Source organism: Tenrec ecaudatus, chromosome 15, assembly GCF_050624435.1.
Source record: "Tenrec ecaudatus isolate mTenEca1 chromosome 15, mTenEca1.hap1, whole genome shotgun sequence".
NCBI classification, from domain to species: Eukaryota; Metazoa; Chordata; class Mammalia; order Afrosoricida; family Tenrecidae; genus Tenrec; species Tenrec ecaudatus.
The window spans coordinates 3690645-3711129 of record NC_134544.1 but is presented as its reverse complement, the minus strand read 5'-3'; the positions used below and the strand labels follow the sequence as shown (position 1 = coordinate 3711129).

General features: G+C 49.7%; 1 protein-coding gene across 2 annotated transcripts in view; it reads left to right on the top strand.

Moving 5' to 3' along the window:
* The window catches only part of ZNF407 (zinc finger protein 407), a 379519-nt gene that overhangs the window by 266898 nt on the left and 92136 nt on the right, over window positions 1-20485 (top strand). For both annotated transcript variants that reach the window (XM_075533277.1, XM_075533278.1), the window contains exon 8: window positions 14035-14213. In XM_075533277.1, coding sequence (XP_075389392.1) covers window positions 14035-14213 — 179 coding nt within the window. The remainder of the gene's footprint in view (window positions 1-14034; window positions 14214-20485) is intronic.

Here is a 20485-nt window from a genome sequence, read left to right as displayed (position 1 = left end):
GACAGAGTGTGTGTGTGTGTGTGTGTGTGTGTGTGTGTGTGTGTGTGTGTGTGTGTCCCCTCCCTGAAGGAGGCTCATGGTTGGGATGTCTCTCTCTCTCTCTCTCTCTCTCTCTCTCTCTCTCTCTCACACACACACACACACACACACACACACACACACGAGAGAAACTGTGTGTCTCCTCCCCAAAGGAGGCTCCTGGTGGGGTGTCTCTCTCTCTCTCTCTTTATCTCTCTCACATACACACACACACACGCGCGCGCGCGCGCGCGCGCGCGCGTGCAAGAAAGAGAGAGAGAAACTGCGTGTCTCCTCCCCAAAGGAGGCTCCTGGCGGGGTATCTCTCTCCCAACAGGGCAGCTCCTGAGATGCTTCATCAGCCTCTGCTTTACGTATTCCTTGGGTTTTAAAATTCAGAACATTTTTTTATCGTTATTTCTAATTAGTCTGCAATTAGCTGTGACTTTTAGCATCTTTTATGTTAAAAGTGCTCCTCCCCCAGTCTCCCACTCAAATTAGATTTCTTAAGTATGAAATCCTTTGGACACATTGTCAGTTTGTGAGGAAATTATTTTATGATATGAAAAATCATTGCCCAAGTTATCTAAATTATCTATGTTTCTCTGCATTACCTTTTCTGCAAAACGGAGGTAATTGTTATTATCTAAGGCAGGAAGTCACCTTGTGACCCGGGAAGGAGATGGCAGCTGTCACACAGGGGTTGCAAGGATTCAAACCAGAGAACCTCACAGAAGTGGCCCCAGTACTGAGACCCACACAGACTCACAGTTGAATAGGGCTTCTCGGGGACCCGAGGACCTCACAGAAGGGGTCGGAAGGTCTTCCAGAAGTGGGGGTCTCAGGACCAACAAGCAGCGGGTCTCCCAGAGGGAGTCACAAGGATGCGGGCTACATCAGTGCTCACAGTGCCACCAGATTAGAGCACCTGGGAGGTTGAAGGGCCAGGCTTATCATGAATTACTGAAGTCATAGGGAAAATCAAAGGTGGTTTTTGTGATTTTAGACCCACTTACTTTGTAATGTCCACTCTGTAAAGTACAGCACCAACAAGGGCCTCCGCCGTGGCGTCTTGTCTCCCAAAAAAGCACCAAGTCCTTGAGCGGAGGTGAAATGCACAGTGCTGTCTTTTTAACAGAAGCCTCCCCAAAGCAGAGGAGCAAGACGGGAAGATGAATAACAGGAAATTACGGGTTGTCTGATAGTAGAAAGTTCTCAGGGTGGAGGGTAAAGGAACTTTCCACAAAGATACCCATGCCTGACACCGTACCAGGCAACTCGTCCGCAGAACATCAAGACAGTCAGTCATTTTACCCAGAAAAAACACCAAGAGGTAGAGAAACTGCTTCCGTTGGGGAACAAGAACCAATATTCTTTCTAGCATATTTATCTGCTCTGCCACACTAATCTCTCCTCTGTACTCAATGAGAGTATATTACTAATGAGCTCATGGACTCGAGCTGACTGTGGCATGGCAGTCGTTCGTTGCTGGACCATGTCCTCCCAGGACTGCGCTGTCGTGCACAGCTGTGAGGTAGGTGCGGACGCTGTGACCTCCGTGTGGGAACGCTGACTGCACGAGAGAGGCGTTTCTGGCAGTACCAGTCAGGGACCCACATAGCGACATGCCCAGGCCGCCAGCATGAGTCGCTGGAGCACCTGGATTCAGTTAAATTCAGTATTGATAGTCGTGCAATGTAACGTGGCAAGACAGTGAGGAAAAGGTGAATTATTAATCAATGATCATGAGGCAACTCAGCTGAGCAGCGTCTGAATCGCACAGCACAGCACACCACACCGAGGAAACTTTGGAAATCAGCCTCAGGGCATCTGTGGAACTGAACAAGTACCAGAACCACATTTGGGGCAATTCTTTCACAGTTTCCAAATAGGGCAGGTCTTTTTCACTATAGTATGTGAAACCTAGAAGCCATAAAATGAAAGTAAATTGTTTTGGTAATAAAATTAAAAACACTTGTGGTACAGACATGCAAAAAGATATTGTAAGAAAAGTCAAAAGAGACTGAAACTGAGGAAAATAATAAGAGGACCATTTTTCACAAACTCTTTTTTAAAAAAAAATGTTTATTGTCAATTAGGTAGGGGTAGCATCTTCATTTTTGTACTCAACAATTCACATGATTCAAACCTCCCAATCTCGTCCTGTCCCCGCCTGCCCTTTGCTTCCTTTGAGTGGATGTGATCTCCCCAGAGGTCACACACCACCCAGGGGTCGACAGCTTTTGAAATGGAGGAGCCCGTCCTGCCCCTCACAACAGTTAAAAAATTATTTGAGAACCATAGGTATATTTCTACAGACCAGTGAAATCGCCGTTATGTGAGTGTATCCTTTCACAACTGTCCGTGCTACTTCAAGAGCACCTGTGCAATGGTGAAAGAGCGATGCAGTTACAGGCAGCCGACCGCTCTAGCCTCCTGCTTCCCCACCACCCTTGGAAACTGTCGACGTCCATTTCTTTTGGTCTCCCCAGCAGTGCTCTGAGAACAATATCTGTCCTTTTGTGTTTGACTAGCGTCCCTCGGCCCAATGTGGTCAACGCCACTGCATCCTGCGGTTCTTCAGTTTCGTCGTTTTTCTTTAGGGTTGTGCAGTACCCCACTGTGTGCATGTACCAAGGTTCACTTCGCCATCCTTCTCCTGATGGGCACTAGGTTGGTGACATTTTTTGCAAATTGCACAATGCTAAGCATGGGTTTGCGTTTTCCTGTTGTAGCTATGGCTCCTCTTTCCTTTGGGCGCGTGCCGAGTGAAGGGATTGCTGGGCCGTTTGTTGGAAGAGGCTTCGTTCTTCCCACCGTGGTCATACATGCTGGCCGCCCCCTGGGTTGTGTACGAGCGATCCAATCCCTCGGCAGCCTCTGCCGCATTTGTGATTTTCCGTTTCGTTTTTACTTTGCTCTCAATGCCGGTGTTTCATGAACTTACTGAAGCCACCCCCTCCTCTCTTCAAATGCTATCATCTCGCTCACTGCCATCGAGTCGATGCTGACTCATCATAAGTACCCTGTAAGACAGGGTCCATCTTCCCCTGTGGGTTTCTGAGACTGGGAGTCTTCACAAGACTAGAAAATGCCATCTTTCTGCCTCAGAGTGGCTGGTGTTTCCAACTGCTGACCTTTCAGGTCACAGCGCAGTGCTGAACCAGCTGCCATACAGCCGGGATTTCTGGCCCCTGGAAAAGTGACCCACCGTAGCTGATAACACGATGGGGAAAAAGCAGAACAAACACAGGCGATGGTGTACACGTGACCTTTACGTACATCAAAAGAAACTCAAGCTCATGCATCACAAGATAAATTATAAATTAAAACTTTAAAAAAATTCCAAACTCCGTTGGTCAAACTTCAAAACTTTGGTGCCACACTGTATGGGCAAGAATGCGCAGAGACAGAGCTCTTTCGAACATTGTTGGTGGGAGTGTAAATTGCTACGACTCCTCTGGAGGGCAATTTGGCAGAATTTGTTCAAATTTTGAAAACATATGCCCATTGACACTGGAAGCTCTTCCACTTGGCACCGTGGGATTCTTTCGGCAACCCTTGAAATGAAGAAGTTCCCGAGGATTATTCGTGGCAACCTTGTTCATACCAATAAATGATTGGGAGCAACTTACAGGCCCATTAATAAAGGATTAGCACCTTCCCTTCTGCTGCGCACCCTTACTGGGAAGTAACTTCCCAGGTAGCTACTGGAACAGGAAAAGGTGCAGAAGAGGGTGGGGGAGAGGGAGCCAGCTGGAACAAGCTCTTGCTTCTCCCTACTTAGGAGTGAGGTCCATTCGGTCTCAGTCAGATTTCAGAGTCATCAGAGCTGGTCCCTATGCGTTCTGCTTTGAAATACCAGGCTCTCTGTGGCCATAAAGAGTTACAATCGCAGAAACCCACAGGGGCGGGTCTGCCATGTGTTACTATGAGTCCGAATGGACTCGATGACATTGAGACGGGATGTTTTGGTTCAATCACATGTTGATTGTAGTAGATAGTATTTATCTGGCCTTTCTTTGCATATAAAACTCACTTCCAAATGCACTAAAAAACTTAAGCATGCTCATGCAGTACAAAATAATTTTAATTATAATATACCCACTGCTCACTTACACTTACTTATTGACTACCCCATTACTTGACAGTAGTAAAGTCTTCCAGTCAACCAATTCCTGCACCGAGAGCAAGCACACTCTTGGCAGTCACAGATGCTGGCCAGCGTCGGAGTAACACTGGCTGGGAGCGTCACAGTTTATGTTAGCATGGCAAGGCCCCACTTCTCAGGGGTGTGTAATGATTGTGTAATAATGTGATGTGGCAGTTCTGGCGTAACCTGGCAATGATGCAATGATGAAATGTAGCAGTTGTGAAATGATGCACTCACCCGCTAATGTCCCATAATGCCGACTTTTGCATGAGGACTGGGTATGTGGACCTAGTTTGTGTCAATAAGCGAGTAGTGGGTGTAATATAATACAATAATAAGTATCTACATATGGTACTGTACTGCACGCTGTTGTTTTTGTTAAGTACCATTGAGTTGGTTTCAACTCTTAGTCCCTTAGTGATCTGATGTTCAACAGAATGAAACACGCCCAGTCCCGCCCCGTCCTCACTGTTGTGTTTGAGGTCGGCTGTGGCAGCCACTGTAGCAGCATCCGTCTCCATCTCCTTGAAGCGCTTCCTCTTTTTCTTCAAGGCCTTGTCCTCCTGATAACATGACCACCACCTCCCTCTCAAGGAGCATTCTGCTGCCTGTAGTTCTTCTCAGACAGATCTGTGTCTTCTTGTGAAGGAAGAATTTTTCCTTTGTTACCAGTGTATTTCACACGTATCAATTCTTCGTTGTTCTTCCTTTGGTCCAACGTGTCATACCTATGCGGTCATTGAAAATACCAAGGGTTGCACGGGAGGGTTGGGGGGTACTGTTTATTTCTCCACAAGGAAAGGGAGACTAGACTTCAACCCAGTGCTCCAAGATGTGAATGCAACGTGCCGGCATGAAGCAGGGAACCAATACAGAGCTCTGAGGGGCCGGCCCCAATGCCAACTACATGGACAGCTGTCCCTACCCCCAGAAAAATGTACTTCAGAGGACAGCACTGAAGCTGCAGCTCAGGGAGAGGGACGTGTCTGATCAGAGCACACAGGAGCAAATAAAGGGGGAGGAAGAGTGTGGCCCATCAAGCCTTGAGGGTGTTATCCCTGGTCAGAGCAGCCAATGCACACAGAGGACCAAATGGCCGGCCCCACCAAGAGACGAGACATCCCTCGCTGCCCCATAGCCCTCCGGGGGACAGCACTGGAGTCACAGTGCCGGAATTGCACTCGATCTGACCCCACCACACCGAGGCAAAACACTAAGGGCGTGCAGCAGAACAGCAAGGGGAGCAGAGCAAGGAAGTCCTGAGGGAGTACCAAAAATAGACTTTGGGGCCAGGGCATGGCACCCCATCAAATTCAACTGGAAAACAATCCTAAAGGTCAACAAACAGACCTTGTGCTATTTACAGGCTTTTCTTTTTTTTTTTTTTTCACACCAACAGCCTTACATCATTTATTGTTAAACTTGATTAGGAAGCAAAAAACCAAGGAATAAACCAGATTATTTGCCAATAGAAGTTCAAGTTATCAGATGGGGACAAAATTTGAGCCTGGGAAAATGCGGCCATGCGTGCCACCCTTCAGGGGGCTCCTTACAGCCCCAGCTTGGTTCTTCTCCAGTGTCTTCTCTTGGAGTTGTACCTGATTTTATTACCGGTTTTCATTCGAATCCATTGGGGAATGGGCCGATTCTGCTTCTGTTTCTTGGCCAGGAATCTCTTAATCCTGAAAGTCTTATGAGACGACATGGTGAAGTCGGAGCACCACCACACTCGGGGTGGCAGAGAAACGGAGAGCCAGGCTTTTCTTTTTATGTCACTTTTTGTTGTTGTTTTGTTTTCTTTTGTTGCTTTGTTTTACTCAGTCTTTTTTTTTTTTTGGTGCATATTATCTCCGCATGTCTATCTAGATAAAATAGGCAGGATAAACAATCTGGAGGAGAAAACAATGGGACTGAACATTGCTGGGGGACATGGGAGAGGGGTAGGAGGTATAGGAATTGGGTGTTAACAAACCCAGGGACAAGGGAACAGGAAGTGATCCAAAATCAATGACGAGGAGGGTGTAGGAGGCCTGGTAGGACTTGATCAAGGGCTATGTAACAGAGGAATTACTGAAACCCAGATGAAGGCTGAGCATGATAGTGGGATAAGAGGAAAGTAAAAGGAAATAGAGGAAAAAACTAGGAGGCATAGGGCATTTATAGAGGTCTAAATATAGGCATGTACATATATAAATATATATGAGAATGGGGAAATAGATCTATGTGCATATAGTTATAGGTTTAGTATTAAGGTAGCAGATGGACATTGGACCTCCACTCCCTCAATGGAAGAACATGTTGTTCTATTAAACTGGCATTCCATGATGCTCACCTTCCCGACACAATCGATTGCTGAAGACAAAGCACGTGCATAAGCAAATGTTGTGAAGAAAGCTGATGGTGCCCAACTATCAAAAGATACAGCATCTAGGCTTTTAAAGGTTTGAAGATAAACAAGCAGCCATCTCGCTCAGAAGCAAGGAAGCCCACATGGAAGAAGCACACCAGCTTTTGTGATCACGAGGTGTCGATAGGATCAGGTATCAGGCATCAAAGAACAAAAAAATTATATTGTTGTGAACGAGGGGGAGTGTGGAGTGGGGACTCAAATCCCAACTGTAAGCAACTGGACATCCCCTTACAGAAAGGTTTTAGGGAGTCGACAAACCAGTCAGGGTGCAGTATAGCAAAAACGAAACATGCAACTTTCCTCTAGTTCTTAAATGCTTACTCCCTCCCACTATCATGATCCCAATTCTACCTTACAAATCTGGCTAGACCAGAGGATGTACACTGGTACAGATAGAAACTGGAAACAGGGAATCCAGGACAGATAAACCCCTCAGGATCAATAATGATAGTAGCGATACTAGGAAGGTAAGGGGAAGGTGGTCTAGAAAGGGGGAAATGATCACAAGGATCTACATATAATCCCCTCCCTTGGGGACAGACAACAGAAAAGTGGGTGAAGGGAGACGCTGAGCAGTGTAAGACATGACAAAATAATAATATTTTATCAATTATCAAGGGTTTGTGAGGGAAGGAGGGGGCTGGGGAGAGAGGGGATAAAATGATCTGATACCAAGCGCTCCAGTAGAAAGAAAATGTTTTGAAAATGATAGCAATGAATGTACAAATGTGCTTGACACAATGGGTGGATGGATGGATTGTGATAAGAGTTGTAAGAGCCCCAATAACATTATTTTTAAAAGAAAAAAAAACCCAAAAACACCACGGGTTGGGTCAGACACACCGGACTCCTCCAAGTGGTGACGTCTTTGCTGTGGAGCCCGGTGCAGCACGCTTGCCAGTGCACATGTCCATTAGCTACACTGTGGTGGCTTGCATGCTCCCACCCTGCTGGAAGCTAGGCCGCCAGCTCCTCGTGGCGGAACTTCCAGCACGTAGCGAACTAGCAGCAGGATACTGTCGGATAACTTGCCGTTCGAGAAGCCCCTTTGGTGGGAAGTGTGCGGACTGCTGCTGATGAATGTAGAGTCAGCCCTCCTACCGGGGATGGAGCTGACCTCTGGGGACCTTCATTTGCTTGTGGGGCATGACTCCAGCTGCACTGAGGGCGCTATGGAACAACCAGGCTCCAGGAAGTAACAGACTACCCACTGAACTATTTAAGCACACCTGTGTCCCCCAGAGTCACTAGCAATGGGATCCAACCTGTTGGCAGTGGGTTTTGTTTTGGGTTGGGTGCGTTTTTAAATGATAGCTGTTTTGCAGCATCCATCTGATAAATTCACCATCTGGGTGCTCTCTCTCCCAAGCAGTTTCTGTTACTCTTGCACAGACTGAGCTTTTCTGTTCATTTGCATGCCTCCTAGTAGTTGTGGAAAACAGAACATTGTAGATCATAGGGCATCTCTGAATACACCTGTGCTCCTCCCCTTTCCTGTGGGACTCGTCACTTGTTGCATGTTTCTCTTTTTGGGTAAAGTTGCTGGACTATTGTTTTAGGGAGGTCTTGCTCCCTCTCATTGTGAAGTCTGGGGTTCAGCCCTGGGCACGCAGGGTCACCGCGGCTAACAGTGGGATTGGGACCGGCTCTTGGTGACATGTGGTGATCTCTTTCCTTTGTCCCTCTGGCATGCGGGTTCTTAGTCGCCTCTACCCAGAAGTGAGTGGTCCATGCATCACCTCTTCTCGCACTCAAGGCTTCAACCAGCCAAGATGGGCTTCCCAAAGCAGAAGGCCTTTTGTGTCGTGATGATGATCTGTCTCTTCCAGTTGTGACCCTAAAGTTAGATGGAAAGGGACAGGGATTAAGTTAGAGGAAGGGGAGAGTGTATGGTGAGCTGTGAGCCATTTAAACCTTAGGGCTGGTGCTTTCTAGTGAGTCTAAACCAAGCAAGGCCATATTCTTACCTTTCCCACCCGCTTTTCGTCCTCGGCCCTGAGTGCAGCTCAGCGCCATCAGACTGTTTCTTTACCTGAAACCCCAGTGTCTCCGCTCAGCATTGTGTGCCACCTCAGTGTCACTGCAGTCCTGAGAGGGCCCTGTTTGACCAATCATCTCTGTACCACTTCACTCCTTCTGTACTTCTGTGTGCTGCTAGCCCCACTTCATTGTATCTTTCCAGGTATGTGCCTGTTCGATTTAAGAGCTGTGTGGTACCCCGTTTCCCCGAAAATGAGACTGTGTCTTATATTAATTTTTGCTCCCAAAGATGCGCTAGGTCTTATTTTCAGGGGATATCTTATTTTTCCATGAAGGAGAATATAGTACACATTTACTGTTGAACAAACAAAAAGGAAATTTATGACCTGTATATGGTAGAAGTTGTGGATCTTCTTAAAGACAGCTCACTTCGCTGAAGGAAATGATCCAGCCAGTGTTGTGATGCTTTGAAATCTTCGGGGGCTATGTCAAACTGTGGTGCCATTGGAAGAGCAAATTCTTGAATCTGAGCCCTGTTCACAACCAAAGCCTTAGCTCTCCTGTCAACAACCCATTCACAGAGCAGGTCTTCCAGCTTGGAAAACAATGGTTGCCAACCTGATCCACACATGTGCTTTTTAACATTTCCCTGTCCACTTGTTCCATGAGGTTACCGTATTCTGCTCGCCAATTTCAGACCAATCGGATACTGAACATCTTCTCTTTGCAGAAAGCAGTCTTCCACGATTCCTTTCTTGTCCTCCTTGGAGTAGCCTTTTCTTTTCGTGCTCATGTCTAGGGGTTAAAAAAAAATATGACACTGGGGTATCAGAGTGGGGGGAGGGGATCACTTAAAATGACACAGGAGGACCAGAGGGGGGATTACCATTTTGTAACCCCTTCTGATCCTCCTGTGTCATTTTAAGTGATATCCCAGTGCCAACAGTGCCATTTTAAGTGACCCCCCCTCCCTTGTGCCAGTGGACACCTTCACCAGACATGCCCCAACCCTTTATCAGACATTTCCCCCCTACCTCATTCACCCCTGTGTGTCCACACAATGTGGCCGACTCCTGCCCCGCGCGACTCACTGTCTAATTGTGAGTCAGCCAGACTCCATCAGGGCAGAGCGAGCAGCAGGAGGCAGCTTGCCCCGGCAGCGGTGCGGGCTCTCTGATTAAAAGACACCTTGCACTTCCTGTCTGTTCCGCTGCACTGTGGCCAACAGTGGGCTGCGCTGCGGCGCCTGCCGCTACAGTCCAGAGTTATGGTAGCTTCAGGGGGCCTTATTATCAGAGAGGCCTTAAGTTTGGGGGAGGTCTTATTATCAGGGGGTGTTATTTTGGGGGTGCCTTATATTTCGGGGAGAGCCAAAACTGTAAGTAGGTCTTACTTTCGGGGAAACATGGTAGTCGCCTAATCTGGTGTCAATTTAAGGATTAAGAGTGTAGGAGTGGAGTCTAGGCTGTCAATCTGGAGATAGCCAATGAGACTTCTGTGTGGGCATGGCCTTCTCCTGAGAATTCTGGGAAATCTGGTGCTTCCTCCTTGGAGGCAGAAGGCACCTCTCTCTCTGCTACTCCCTGGGAGACGTTGCAGAAGACAAGCCACATGGATGCAACCTGACCTCAGAAACTGTAGAAGCCACAGAGAGACCCCTACCAGCACTGAGATGCTTACACGCCACTGGACCCAAAGACTTTCTATCCACTGGCTTGTGGCCGTCCTGCATTTGGCTTCATTGCATGTGTTTCATGAGTCTGAAGAGGACTTTATAGATTGGTATCAGACATATGGGCTAATATCGGAGTTATGGACTTGATCTCGGCTGGGCTGGGATGTTTTCTTCATGTTCAATTGCCCTTGTATGTAAACCTCTTTCTTATACACATATGTGTGTCCATAGTTTGTTTCTCTAGTCTACCCAGACTAACACAAGCTGGATGTCATCCAAAATTACTTAACAGAAGGTCCTTTTATGTTTTCCCCAAATCTTGTGACATACCTAGTGAGACACATTGAGCTGTGCTGTATATGACGTGGGCGTCCGCCTGCAATGAAGGCTCCTGCTCCTTTCTAAATAGTTCACTTTCAGCAGCATCGACATAACATGGTACAGCTTTCATTTCTCAATCTTGGATTGGGACCATTTGATATTGGACATTGATCTTGTTGGTGGGAAAGGTCCATCCTTTCCTAAATATTTTTAAAGGTTTTATGCAAGAAACATTAACACGGAAGAATGATTTAAAATGGAAAAGCACTATTATCCATGAAAAAATGGAATATACCTTTGGCATTGTAGAAAACCATTGTCTTATTTCCCCTTTCTTATTCCCATGTTTGTATTTTTTGTTTGTGTATAAAACACAACTAAATATGTTAAATAAATAAATGGAATATATAAATAACATAGACAAAGTTATACATAAAATCTTCATACATACACATAATATAGACATATGTTTACAATATGGGAATTATTTTTAAAACAGGACATTTTAAAACATTTAAAATGTGTAATGGTCTTTTAAACATCTCAAGTTCAATGCTTCTTGGGGCTTTTGGGTTGTTACTATTGTTGTGCTTTTGAATGAAAAGAAGTCTCTCTTCTTTACCTTCAGCCCTGTTTCCCCATCAAATGCACACACCTTCCTTGCCTTGGTAACATTCTCTTGAATTTTAGACTTACAGTGCTACTACATTCTAAGACATTTGGCCTAATTTTCTCCAAGATGTATCCCTGTATCTAGGAGAATGAACGGTTTTTTCAAAGTCGCCTCTTTTATCCCTTCAGTGACTGTTCAGTCTCTGCATGGCGTGTCCTCCCATGGCTGTGTCACTCGTGGAAACACGTGTGGGTGCTGGTCATGTGCTCCTCTTTCCTCGGCAGGGGATTGCCTCTGATGCCCCATGAGGGAGTGACGCAGGTGGCATGCAGAATGGACAGCCTGCTGGCAGTGCTGATGGACTACCATAGGAGCTGTATTTCTTTCCTCCCGGTGTCAGTAAGCAATGGTGAGTGTAGGGAGGAGTGTGGAAAACAGTCATCAATCTGTGGAATCAAATGGGTCATTTTGACCCGGTCATCCCTCCAGTGGGAGATTTAAAAATGTTCCTCTGCTTTTAACTGTCACAAAGCTGGACCTTTCATTTGTGACCCAGGTGCTCTAGAGATGCCGTTGTAAGGACGGGCTCTAGAGATGCCATTGTAAGGACGCGCGCTCTAGAGATGCGTGCTCTAGAGATGCCGTTGTAAGGACGCGTGCTCTAGAGATGCCATTGTAAGGACACGCACACAGCCAGAAACGACTTGATGACAACACATTTGGTTGTTGGTTTGTTGAGAAAATACCTTGCTGCTTGTGAAAGCCACCACGTGGGTCCTTCTGCTGTAGCAGCACCAGGTCACTGCCACCTTGGCTTGCTGAGATGGCGCCTCCATCCCGCTCCTGTGGTGGCTTTAAAGAGAACCTAGTTCTGACTGTAAGTTTTTCATATAGTGGCCCCACGTTAATGCTGTGCTCACACACCGAGCTGAGCTGCAGAGTGCGCAGCTGTGCGTAAAGCACACGCACCGCCGTGTTCCTGAAGTGTCTTTCAGCCTCATTCAGCTATCTTTCCGTACGATGAGTTAAGCGTATTATTCCGCTCATCCTCCTTCTCCCGCTGTTTACGTGTGTGAACATTGTCTGGAAAGCTTACTCGGCGTCCTCATCAGATCATAAAGGTATAAGCCATACTTCAGAGGTCATGGACCAAGTTTGGAAGTCACCCACTAATCAGAGAATCAACCATCAAAATTGTGGATGTGTTTCTATTTACATTGATAATTATCATGCGTTAGCTCAATAGTTGAATGTAAAAGTTTATTGGGTCGGTCGTCATAAATGAAACCATTAGGATATGTTAACTCTGCTTAATTTATAGTCTCATTAGATCTTGTTAGTGGCAGCTGAAGTCAGCAACATGTATAAAAATAAATTGGCATAGTGGGCTAATGAAAACGTTGCACAGCATGGAGGGAGAGTGGAGTGTCTAGCAGGAAACCTAGAGCACAGGTCTTGTACAAAAGTACAGTCCTGGTTCTTCAGTTATGGTGTTGTTTGCCTGCTCAAGTTGGTGTCAAAAGGTTGGGAAATGGTCTTTTTTCTTTCTTCCTCTTGACCAGGGTCTGTTTCCGATCTCCCAAACGCAGCTGTTGGCGACCCCTTGGAGCTCATCCTTCTGTGGCCCCTGGGGGTTCACGATTCAGAAGTGAGCGCTTGGAGGCAGCAGGTCTTGTCCTAGAGCACTCAGCGGCAGAGTGCCTCCCAAAGCCACTTCAGTGAGAACGTTTAGGAAATGTGCAGCTCCTGGGAGCTGCTCCTTGGAGCTTGCGCTGGAGTGGGGCTTGGTGTCCACCATCCCTGGCCTTGTTTGCACTTGGAACGTTTCTCCACAGAACACTTGGCAGGCCTTTGTTCTTAGTGAAGCCTGCTCAGTCTTCTGCCATTTGGTTTTCCTTTGCAGACCACAGGCCGGCCATCGGATTTGTTTGTTTGTTTCATCAGGGCACGCAGCACCCCTGCTCGAATTTGAATGGGGCCATTTGTGTCAGCTTCTACCAGTGACACCAGCATCCCGGAAGGACTGGGTGTTCTGCACGCCCCGGGGATAGGCAGGCGCTGAGGGCAAGGGGGCAGGAGGACGTTGGCCTCAGTTGGCAGCATCCGCTGTCCTTGTGTTGCTGTGTCGTCAGGGAAAGTGGGTGGAGCCCACTCCTGTCTTCAGGGACCCTCAGTGGGATCAATCCACCTTTGCCCCATCATCCTTGGGAGCCTCTCCACCCCACCACCACCCCCCAACCCCCACCATGAATTCAGCAGATTGCCCAGGTGGATATTGGGTGGATCAAGGTAAGGGTTGGGGGGCCTGTTGCTTTCAGGACCCCTACTTGGTGCTGCACTCAGCCGCTGCAGCCTCTGAGGGGCTTCAGTGCAGAGGCTTCCTGATTTCCCATGCCTTCTCTGCTTCCTTTTGTCCTCCTCCTCCTCTTCCCTGGGAAGGTGTGTTCTCAGATTCATGAAACGCCTTCAGTGCCCTCAAGTGGTACCAGGATAATGTGATATTAAAAATATGGTAGCTGGGATTTTGTATTTCTGGTTCTATACAGAGAAGAGGTGCTAGGGCAAATAGCCAACTTATAGATGAGCCCCAGGATCTGGTGGCCTCCGGGCCTGGGAGAGTGTGCACAGTCTGCCAGTGATGGCCCTCAGAGATGTGAAGGACACTCTGGACTTTGTGCAGGATGTATGCAGTGGTCATCGAGGCATGGCAGGTATGTGGGACAGTGTGTAGGCTCTACAGTGGTCATCAGAGGAGTGGAGGACATGTCCAGCAGTAGCTGGCCCATGGTTACACTCAGAAGTGCCAGCACATGCCACTCTGTGATACTGTGATACTGAGCTAACCCCTCTGACTTACTTGACAGGTCAAACTGTGCCGAAAACATCCGCAAGCACATCTTACACACGGGCAAGCATGAGGGTGTCAAGATGTACAACTGCCCCAAGTGTGACTATGGTACCAACGTCCCCGTGGAGTTCCGGAACCACCTCAAAGAGCAGCACCCCGACATCGAGAACCCAGACCTGGCCTACTTGCATGCAGGTAAGGGCTGGAGGCAGCCGGTCCCAGTAATTCCCGCCTTAGCGTGGTCCTTACCTCCTGTGTGCACCCTCTCCCGGGGGGCTCCACTAGCTCTGTGCCCCCTTTGCCCCAAGCTCCTTGAAGGCCCAGTGTGGCACTGTGGAAGAGGCACTCAGGAGGGTGTGAGCACCTGGAGTCCCGGGTACCACGGAGGATGAGTATCTGGAATCCTGGGAACTACAAGAGGATGAGCGAGCATCTGGGGTCCCTGGTACTGCAAGAAGATGAGCGGCTGGGGTCCGGGGACTACAGAGGATGAGCACTTGGAATCCTGGGTACTACAGAGGATGAGCATCTGGGGTCCCGGGTACTATAGAGGATGAGCGTCTGCGGTCCCGGATACTATAGAGGATGAGCACTTGGAATCCGGGTACTATAGAGGATGAGTGTCTGGGGTCCCGGGTACTATAGAGGATGAGCGTCTGCGGTCCCGGATACTATAGAGGATGAGCACTTGGAATCCGGGTACTATAGAGGATGAGTGTCTGGGGTCCCGGGTACTATAGAGGATGAGCGTCTGCGGTCCCGGATACTATAGAGGATGAGCACTTGGAATCCGGGTACTATAGAGGATGAGTGTCTGGGGTCCCGGGTACTATAGAGGATGAGCGTCTGCGGTCCCGGATACTATAGAGGATGAGCACTTGGAATCCGGGTACTATAGAGGATGAGTGTCTGGGGTCCCGGGTACTATAGAGGATGAGCGTCTGGGGTCCTGGGTACTATAGAGGATGAGCATCTGGGGTCCCAGGTACTACAGAGGATGAGTGTCTGGGGTCCAGGGACTACAGAGGATGAGCGTCTGGGGTCCGGGTACTATAGAAGATGAGTGTCTGGGGTCCGGGTACTATAGAGGATGAGCGTCTGGGGTCCAGGGACTATAGAGGATGAGCGTCTGGGGTCCGGGTACTATAGAAGATGAGAGTCTGGGGTCCGGGTACTATAGAGGATGAGTGTCTGGGGTCCAGGGACTACAGAGGATGAGTGTCTGGGGTCCCGGGTACTACAGAGGGCGAGCGTCTGGGGTCTGGGTACTACAGAGGATGAGCGTCTGGGGTCCCGGGTACTACAGAGGGCGAGCGTCTGGGGTCTGGGTACTACAGAGGATGAGTGTCTGGGGTCCCGGGTACTACAGAGGGTGAGCATCTGGGTACTACAGAGGGTGAGTGTCTGGGATCCTGGGTACTACAGAGGATGAGTGTCTGGGGTCCCGGGTACTACAGAGGGCGAGCGTCTGGGGTCCCGGGTACTACAGAGGGTGAGCATCTGGGTACTACAGAGGGCGAGCGTCTGGGATCCAGGGTACTACAGAGGATGAGTGTCTGGGGTCCCGGGTACTACAGAGGGTGAGTGTCTGGGATCCTGGGTACTACAGAGGATGAGTGTCTGGGGTCCCGGGTACTACAGAGGGCGAGCGTCTGGGGTCCCGGGTACTACAGAGGGTGAGCATCTGGGTACTACAGAGGGCGAGCGTCTGGGATCCAGGGTACTACAGAGGATGAGTGTCTGGGGTCCCTGTACTACAAGAAGATGAGCATCTGGGGTCCGGGTACTATAGAGGATGAGCGTCTGGGGTCTGGGTACTACAAGAGGGCAAGCGTCTGGGGTCCGAGTACTACAGAGGATGAGCGTCTGGGGTCCAGGTACTACAGAGGATGAGTGTCTGGGGTCCAGGGTACTATAGAGAATGAGCATCTGGGGTCCGGGTACTATAGAGGTTGAGCGTCTGGGGTCCCGGGTACTACAGAGGATGAGTGGAGTCCAGTGACTACAGAGGGCGAGCGTCTGGGGTCCGGGTACTACAGAGGATGAGTGTCTGGGGTCCTGGGTACTACAGAGGATGAGTGTCTGGGGTCCCGGGTACTACAGAGGATGAGTGGAGTCCAGTGACTACAGAGGGCGAGCGTCTGGGGTCCCGGGTACTACAGAGGACGGGCGTCTGGGGTTCGGGTACTACAGAGGATGAGCATCTGGGGTCCCAGGTACTATAGAGGATGAGTGTCTGGGGTCTGGCTACCACAGAGGACGGGCGTCTGGGGTCCCAGGGACTACAGAGGGCGAGCGTCTGGGGTCCCGGGTACTACAGAGGATGAGCGTCTGGGGTCCGGGTACTACAGAGGACGGGCGTCTGGGGTTCGGGTACTACAGAGGATGAGCATCTGGGGTCCCAGGTACTATAGAGGATGAGTGTCTGGGGTCTGGCTACCACAGAGGACGGGCGTCTGGGGTCCCAGGGACTACAGAGGGCGAGCGTCTGAGGTCCCAGGTACTACAGAGGACGAGCGTCTGGGGACCGGGTACTACAGAGGTGAGGACATATGGGGTCTTGGCTCAGCTAGCGCAGGTGACTGTGGTACTTCTGTTTCGTCAGCTGCAAGTGTCTCAGAGCCAGCCATCCCAGACTACAGAAGGTGCATTCCCCTCATCACACCATCAGAACAGGACTGGACAGGATAGGAGTAGTTCTGTACTTCCTCTGAGATTTGCGGTGGATATCAGGGATGGAGGCATGGAAGGCAAGTGGGGAGCAGATGGCCGTAGTTGCTGGGGGTGCCCACCACCTCGCTCAGGTGCAAGTCAGTCAGAGACTGATCCCAAAACTCAAACTTGGATTTGCCCAGTAGCCCACCTTCCTGTGTCTTGACAGGAGCAAGTGCTTACTGGGCACTGGCTCGCTGTGCTGAAGGGAGAACATACGTGGCAGCCTCTGGTCTGGGTGTCCCTCTGATGAGATAGTTACACGAAATGACCCTCAAGAATGCTTCCAGGACGGAGGCCCTCTGGTACAATCTTCAAGTATGCCGGTTCATAAGGGAGTCCAAAATGCTGACATCTTCTCCCAGGCAATGATCGCTGGGTAATTTCAGGAGAAATTAGGAATGAAGCTGTGATATTCTCATGCTTCATGGCCTTTGTTTATCAGTTGCTTTCCTTTTTAAAAACAACATGGACATTGATAGGATTTTCAGCCCTTCTTGGATGCTAAGATGTAACCATTTGCAGGGGGCATGCCCACCTTGCCCTCCTTTCCTCACAAATTGAGACCTGGATTCTAAGTTCTTTGTCACGCTGGGATCCGGCCACATTCCATTCCCCAGTGCCTGCTTCTCACCTGTGTGAGGACTGAGAATGTGTGTGACTCGCACCCCTCTCTGGAGGGCAGCTAAGGCCCCACCCCAGTGAAAGTGCCCCAGGGGTTCCTGTCCCCACTCTGAAGCTGTTACTCGGGCGGCGGAGCAGCCGGTAAATCTGCCCCCACATTCTCTGTCTGAGCCGCCCTCAGTCCCTGCACGCTCAGGCTTCCTCACCAGAAACGGGCACCTGATCTCTGACTCAGAGCACTGGTGGTCTGCTCCGCCAGCTTGGGGCCTTACTCTTTCCCCAAAGTCCTGAATGGACCCTGGTCCTCCCTCTTTAACCCCACCCCTGTCCCCCTCCTGTGAGTTGGAGGTCCGACACACGCAGGGCATTTTGTGTAATCATTCATTGTATGAGAAGACCCCACACTTCGAAAACCCGACAGCATCTCCATGGTCCTCCCTCCCAGGACCGGAGTGTTGGGGCAGCCTGGGAAAGGTGGATTCTTTCGCCCTGACATGACTGCCGCTGGTAAACCCGTGCTGACTCACACCTATTAAATTGTACTTCTCCGGCTCTATCATTAAGCTCATCCGTAAGTATCATCGCAAAGTCACTTCCTAATATAGACGTGAGACGCACAGGCCTGTAATTTGCAGCCTCTGCTGGCGCACACTCGCTCCCACAGACCCGAGCCCTGGCTTCCAGCCTCCCTTCACTTCACCCCTAACAAAAGACTTCCACAAGGAATTAGCAGGCCAGCCACTTGGTGCCCAGCCTCCACTTCATCCATGGGCTCATTCTCCGTTTCCCTTCTCTCCTGCCAAACTCCACGTTCTTGGGCTCCCTCCCTCTGGAAAGCACAACTCAGGAGCTGGGTATTTCGGGGCCTGGTCTGTCTGTTCCCTCCCTTCTCGTCCTCCCTGGCTTGTGTGGACCCATATTCCATAGGCTACACCAAGGGGTGCGTGACGTCAGCCCCATTCCCCAGCAGCCTACCTGCTCTCCTCGGTAACCAGTGGTACCCACCGTAATGACACCCAGGTTGGTTGGGGGGGGGGGGGGGGCGTTGCCCAGGAGCAAGCTGCTTACCAGGTCTAAGTAGTCGACGCCTCACCTCTTCTCTCTCACCACATCTCTCTCACTGCACGAAGGGCTTTGTTCACACCCTCTTAATCAGCGGTTTTCAACCTTTGGGCCGTGACCCCTTTGGGGTTCGAGCGACCCTTTCACAGGAGTCGCCTAAGACATCCTCCATATCAGATATTCACATTATAATTCATAACAGTAGCAAAATTACAGCTCTGAAGTAGTAACGAAAATAATTTTATGGTTGGGGTCGCCACAACATGAACTATATGAAAGGTTTGCAGCATGAGGAAGGTTGAGAACCAGTGTTGGTTTTATTGGGACCTGTTTAAGCGCCAAGTAGGTCCTCACCAGCTCTTCACTGCTGATAACGAAATGCCTGTTAATGCTGTGGCTCCTGCCTGCCTTCCCAGGGTATGAGTTGGGGCGCAGGGCGAAGAATGCCCTTGTGTCGCGCAATCGCAGTTTGCCTTTCCTGCTGCAGAGAAGAGTCTGCAGTGTCCATCCGTACAGGCCCTTCACGCCCTCAAGCTCCCTGCCAGCCAGTCAGTTCTAACCCCGGGACCGTTGGACCTCTGGGTATTCAATGCCGTCAAGTAAATGGTTTGAAACATCAGGTCTTCAAGAGGTGGGAAGAGCCCGGTGGCACAGTGGTTATCGTTGGGCTGTGATCCACATGGTCAGCAGTTCAAACCCACCTCAAGAGAAGGCCTGGCCTTTCTACTCCCCTAAACAGTTCGTCTTGGAAACTCATCGCGGGGGGGGTGGGGGGAGTGTCGCTATGAGTCAGCATTGACTTGATGGCAGCGAGATTGGATTTTTCCTTCAAGGAGTGAGGCTTCCTGAAGACTCAGGCCACCATTGTGTTAGGTGCAGGCCTGTTTGGGGCCAGAAGTTTCCCAGTGAGCCAATACTGCGTGTGCCCAAGCCATCTAATCTGTTCTTACTTAGCACAACTTTACTGGTGTTGATGAGACCTCTTTTAGATGGTACTGCTGATGGATTTGAACTGCCCACCTTGTGCCTCATAGCCCAACACCTAAGCTACAGTGCCTTCAGAGCCTCCTTCCTGCATGTTCTGGAGCCTGAAAGAAGTCAGCATTTTATACAGTATCATAAAATTTATTGAGTAACTTTAAACTTTGGAGGTTTTCAGATTTTAAATGATCTGAAAACGTGTCTGAGAGAGCTTCAAAAAGTTCATTGGAGAATATGGCACTCAAAGATAATGGGATTTTCCCCGGAACTCTTTGCAGCCCGCTGATATTAGGAGATGTTGTGGGTGAGGGGCATCATCTGGTCACTTACCTCCACCCCATGTGAAGGAGTAGCACTGCCCCTCAGCTCCCTCGGGCAGCAGTCTGCAGGAGCTGAGCCTCTGCACAGTGTCAGTCTTCCACCCTCTCTAGCAACCAAGGGCTTCACGGTTGTCGCCTGCAACCCCTTTGTCAGGAGGTGATGCAGCATGACTGACTGACAGTGCCACTGCGTGAGGTATTTCCACCAAGGCGGCCACACCGTCTGGCATAGGCCCTGGCACACAGGTGCTTGTGTGGACAGACTGACCGATGAGAGGGGTTCTCTGAAAGGGACCGTGGTGGCTTCACCTTCACCACTGACATGTGACGCGGAGTGTGCCCCTCCGCTTCCCCCCCACCCACCCCCCACCCCCGTCCCTGGTTGCCCAGTGCTCAGCAGCCGCCTTCCTTTGCCTTGCCGCCCCCAGCAGAGGTGCTGTGGGAGTCCTGTGGAAAGGGAGTTCTGTTAAGGTTGTCTCTGAGAAAAACCAGTGACCGAGCTGAGCTTCCTTACTGCTATCTCCATAAGCAATGGAATGGTCTTGCACGTTGGTGTCAGGTTGCTTTCACTTGTAAATGCTCTCATAGGGACCTGTCCCTACACTTGTCTGTGTTCCTGCCCTCGACACTTGCAGAATGCGGCCAGGTGAGGCTCAGCAAAGGCCATATATATATAGTACTGGTTTATTTCCAAAAGGAAAATTGTCCTGGAAGCAATCTACGAGGGGATACTTCCCATAAAATGATGCTCATTTGTTTTGTTCTGTT